At 40.4% G+C, this 5,264-nt stretch overlaps 1 protein-coding gene across 1 annotated transcript; it reads left to right on the top strand.

The window, feature by feature from the left end:
* Positions 1-1,386: 1,386 nt before the first annotated feature.
* Positions 1,387-4,140, top strand: LOC141631368 (uncharacterized). The gene is made up of 2 exons (XM_074444050.1): positions 1,387-2,324; positions 2,910-4,140. The coding sequence occupies exons 1-2, from the start codon at positions 1,387-1,389 to the stop codon at positions 4,138-4,140; spliced, it is 2,169 nt and encodes a 722-aa protein (XP_074300151.1).
* Positions 4,141-5,264: the final 1,124 nt, after the last annotated feature.

The raw sequence follows: 5,264 nt of genomic DNA, 5'->3' as shown, positions 1-5,264 counted from the left end.
CAAATTAGGTCATCCGTCCTTGCTTTCAGTGCTGCCGTCATGACAATAATGGCGAGATCTTCCTCGTCCAAAACAAATTCTGCAACAAAAAATCCAAAAACTTCATCTCCTTTACCAAATAATAATCAAAAAAAGACCGGACCTTCACCATCGGAGGTTAATAAAGAGAAGAACGTTAATGAAATTGTGGGTTTGGCTCCTTTTGACTTGGAAACTGTTGAAGTCGATGAGAATGGGGAAGAATGGGTTACTCAGGGCAAAAAGAAGAAAACTTTAGCCTCTATTCTGAAGAATCAATCGAGATCAGTTTCTGGTGAGGATATGAGTGACGAGCTGAATTTTTGGAAACCTTCAAGATATCTTGCTTCATCTTGGGTGCAAATCCTCCTCCGAAGTGGTGGAGGGTTTCATTCGAAGGATTTGGGTGAATTTTTCAATTGATAAGGTATCCTTCCTTCCTACTGGCATTTTTCTTGTCCGATTTATGAATGAACAGAGTAAGGAGGCTGTTCTCAAACAGGGACATTTCCTGTTTGATAATAAGCCGCTGATTGTTAGGAATTGGTCTGCAAATGTTGAGTTAACAAAGGAAAATGTTAAGAATGTTCCTGTGTGGATCAAGCTGTGGGATTTACCTCTTAAATTTTGGGGTAAATGTCTTCCTAGAATTGCAGGGCTTGTGGGGAAGTATATTCGTAGTGATGTGTCAACTATGGAGAAGACGAGGTTAGGGTTTGCTAGGGTTCTGATTGAGGTTCCCTTTGGCAAGAAACTCCCTGCCTCTGTGCGTTTCCTAGATGAATTCTCCCATGAAGTTAAGATTGAAGTAGAGAGTGAATGGAAACCCATTGTTTGCAGTGAATGTGGAGGGGTAGGGCATGACAGTACTTCCTGCAGAAAGCCAAAGCAGAAAGTGCCTACTAAACCTGCTCCTACCAATCGAAATGGGTACCAAAAACAGAAAGTGGTTGTGCCCCAAACTTTACCCGTGACCTCTCCCGTGAGTGTTTCTTTGCTACCCCGTGGTCTCTAAGACGCCTTTGAGGAAATTCAAAGCATAATTTGGTGTCACCTGGTCCAAGGATGGTAAATATGGATGACCTCCTCTCGGACCGATTACTACTCTTAGCAGGCAAGATATTATACGTCTTTGGTAAAGCTTCTACTCACTTAAGCCGTACACATTCCAGGATGCTCTTAACAATGCTGCTAAAAAATCTGGTGTTGGAAGTGTTTTAGTGAATAATCCTCCAAGAGTTGGTGTGGGTACAAGTGGTAGTGCATTACTCCCCCCTGGGAGTGATGCATAACGTTGGTTTCTGGAATGTGAGGGGACTTAACAGCCCATCTAAGCAAAAGCAAGTTAAATGGTTTCTTCAATCTCATATGGTGGGTTTGTTTGGTCTCCTTGAGACAAAGGTAAAGCCTTTGTCTCTAAATTCTGTTAGGAAAAATGTTTGTGATGGGTGGTCTGTTTCCACTAACTCTTCTTATCACCCTGGAGGCAGAGTATGGGTGCTTTGGAATCCCTCTCTTTTCTATGTGCATTTTGTTCATTACAGTGCCCAGTCTGTCCATATGCTGGTTACTGAAATTAGTTCCACTTTCAAGTTTTTTTGCACCATGGTTTATGCATATAATGATACTACTGACAGAAAGAGTTTATGGCAAGATCTTTGCTCTTTTGCTGATTCTATTCATGATCCTTGGATTCTGTGTGGAGACTTCAATTGTGTCCTCAAACCCTCTGAGAGACTTGGTGGGTCTTCATCTGATGAAGAGATGAAAGACTTTAATGACTGTTTAGATTATTGTCAGATGATGGATAGTCCTGCTGTTGGTTCTTACTATACTTGGAACAACAAACAGGACCCCCAGACTAGAGTTTATTCCAGATTAGACAGAGTTCTCATTAATCACCTCTGGACTCAGTATAGACCCAATGCTTATGCTCATTTTTACAATGAAGGTACTTTTGATCACACTCCTTGTATAATTCAAGAACCTGATACCTCTATGAAGGGGAAAAGGAGCTTTAAGTACTTCAACATGTGGAGCCAAGTTCCTGATTTTAAACCTTGCATTAGTCATCATTGGAATCACCCTTGGCAAGGGACTAAAATGTTTAAGGTTGTTATGAAGTTGAAAAGCCTTAAGAGACCTCTGAAAGAGTTAAACAAAGCCTTATTTGATGATATTGAGAATAGTGCAGTTCATGCCTGGAAGATTTTAGATAATATTCAAGATCAATTGAGATCTGCACCTGGTGACCCTGCTCTCTTAATTAAGGAAAAAGAAGTCTTTGGTGTTTACAGGAGTTGCAGGTGCCTGTGATGTTTTTTCGCTTCAAAAATCAAAGGCCACCTGGATAAATCAAGGAGATAACAACACTAGATATTTCCATAGTCTCCTGAGAACAAGAAGAGTGAAAAATAAAATTTTCCTCATTGAGGATAGTGAAGGGCATGTGCATTCTGAAGGATCCCATATTCAAGATGCCTTTTTGAAGTATTATGAAAAATTACTTGGGACTGCTGGACATACCACTCTCATCTCGTGTCTCGTGGTTTGCAAGGGCCTATTTGCACCTCGAGCATCATTCTCGTATTGTTGGCCCCTGTCACTAAGAAGGAAATCAAGGAGGCTTTCTTTTCTATTCCCAACCATAAAGCCCCTGGGCCTGATGGTTTCTCAAGTGCCTTTTTTAAAGACTCTTGGTCTGTTGTTGGTGATGAGGTATGTGATGCCATCTTGGATGTTTTCCAGTCTGGTAAGATGCTCCAACAGATCAACCATACTTTCATTACTCTGATTCCAAAAATTGACAACCCTCAAAATGTCACTCAATTTCGCCCAATCTCCTGCTGTAATATGTTATACAAAGTTATTTCTAAACTTTTGTGCACTAGAGTCTCCTCTGTCTTGCCTTCTATTATTAGTAAGAATCAAGGGGGGTTTGTTAAGGGGAGGAGTATTGCTGAAAATATTCTCATTTGTCAGGACATTGTTAGGCTCTATAATAGGAAGACTGTTTCCCCTAGATGTCTGATGAAAATTGACCTCAAAAAAGCCTATGACTTTGTGCACTGGGAATTTGTGAAACAAATGCTTATTGCCCTCAATTTCCCTACCAAATTTATTCATCTGGTTATGCTTTGTGTCAGCACTGCTTCCTACTCTTTGGTGCTTAATGGAGAGAACTTTGGGTATTTTAAGGGGGCAAAAGGCCTGAGGCAAGGAGATCCTATCTCCCCCCTCCTTTTTACCATTACCATGGAATACCTAAGTAGGATTTTAGCTCATGTTACTGATACTATGCCTTTCAAATTTCACCCCTTGTGTAGTCAACTCAAATTATCCCACCTCATGTTTGCTGATGACCTTCTTCTTTTCTCTAAGGGGGATACTACTTCTATTATGATTCTTCTGAGAGCTTTTGCAACATTCTCTGTAGCCACTGGTCTTCAGATGAACTCTCTGAAGTCTAACATATATTTTAATGGAGTTGCTTCTAGGGTCAAATCTGATATTTTGCAGATCTCTGGTTTCTCTGAAGGGGCCTTGCCATTTAAGTATTTGGGGGTGCCTATTTCTGCTAGGAGGCTCACTGTTAAGAACTGCAATTGTCTTATTGAGAAGATTACTGAACGTATTCATGGTTATGCTGCCAAAACATTATCCTATGCTGGTAGATTAACCTTGGTGAACTCTGTACTTACCACTCTCTATACCTACTGGACTTCTATTTTTATCCTGCCAAAGGGAGTGTTAAGGAGAATTGATGCTCTTTGCAGAAATTATCTTTGGGATGGCTCAACTGAGTATGTTAGATCCCCTCTTGTTAGTTGGGAAAAAGTGTGTGTACCAAAAGATGAAGGTGGACTTGGTATTAGGCATAGCATTGCCTGGAATCTTGCTTCAATTTGTAAACTCTCCTGGTGGATCTATTCTAATCAGGATAGTTTGTGGGTGCGATGGGTACACCACATCTATATGAAAGATGTTCCTTGGTCTCTTTATCAACCTAAATCTGATGTTTCTTGGGCCTGGAAAACAATTTGTAAAGTCAAAGACAATTTCTCTCTTTGGTTTTTCCTCTACTGGTCTGTGGTTGCCAAGACCTTCTGGTTACACAGTTAGTAGTGGTTACCAGTGGATCAGACCTAAATATCCTACTGTGACTTGGGATAAAATGGTCTGGAATTCCTGGTGTATAGCAAAGCACTCCTTTATCAGTTGGCTTCTTGCTCGTGAAGCTTTGCGGTGAAAGATAAGCTTCTTCTCCTTGGAATTCTTCCGATGATAGATGTTTTCTACGTGGCATAGCATCTGAAACTCATCAAGCATTTGTTCATTCAAAGGTCTTTGTTATACCAGAAAAATGGTTGCCTTAATCGTCGAAACGCATATTGGCACACGTTTGTTACTAATCTCTTTGTCTGGTTGCAGACTAAACCTTGGGCAAGAATTAAGAAAATGGTTACTCTTGTTTGGATTCAAGCCTTGTATTATTCTATTTGGCATCAGAGGAATAAGGCTAGAATTGAAGGGGTTGTTCAAAGAACTGAAAAAGTAGTTCAACAAACTTGAGTGCTTGCTTAAATGTCGATTCTTAGAGTGGCAAATTTGTATTAAAAGGAGTAGTGATAGGACTTGGTTTAAGACAAGACTTTTCTATTTGCCTTTTATTTAGTCTTGAATTGTATCCACCAAAATGGATAGTTTGTAATAGCTTGTTTATGATCTTAATGAGAATTTCTAACCTTTCACCAAAAAAAAAAAAAAAAAAAAAAAAAAAAAAAAAGACAAGCAAACCAAGCCCCGCCTCCCACTCGACAACAACCAAGTGAGCCCCAAGTGAATGATCAAGAAAATATTACCATACTACCATACCCCTTTCAATATCAACCTTAGAATCATCCTACCCTTTCATCCTTCCTCGAGATGATTTTGCAACGAGTCTACTCCAAGCCTTGCACCACCAACAATATGAAGATAGAGTGGACAACTATTTTGCCCTTTATCCTCAATTCCACCGGATGTCTCATCAAGGGCACATTAACGAAGAGGGGATGCTCCCCTCTTGGGCTCAAATAGAAATTCTCTTTCCAAATTCGGAGCATGCAAATGGTGGGGCACATGGCAATGGAGATGGAGAAGGAGCGGGGCAAGTGACGGCAACACGGTGGAGGTCAATAGCGATGGTGACGAATTTATGGATTTATATGAGGGCGATGAATCAAGAACGCAATGAGATAACGATA

This window comes from Silene latifolia, chromosome Y (genome assembly GCF_048544455.1).
Source record: "Silene latifolia isolate original U9 population chromosome Y, ASM4854445v1, whole genome shotgun sequence".
Classification (NCBI taxonomy): domain Eukaryota; kingdom Viridiplantae; phylum Streptophyta; class Magnoliopsida; order Caryophyllales; family Caryophyllaceae; genus Silene; species Silene latifolia.
The sequence above is the reverse complement of the archived record's forward strand: the minus strand, read 5'-3'. Positions and strand labels throughout refer to the sequence as shown.

Coding starts and splice junctions, on each gene's coding strand:
- LOC141631368 (XM_074444050.1), top strand. CDS start 1,387: ATGGTGGGTTTGTTTGGTCTCCTTGAGACAAAGGTAAAGCCTTTGTCT. Junction 2,325..2,909: donor GGTGTTTACAGGAGTTGCAG/GTGCCTGTGATG, acceptor TTTGTGCACTAG/AGTCTCCTCTGTCTTGCCTT.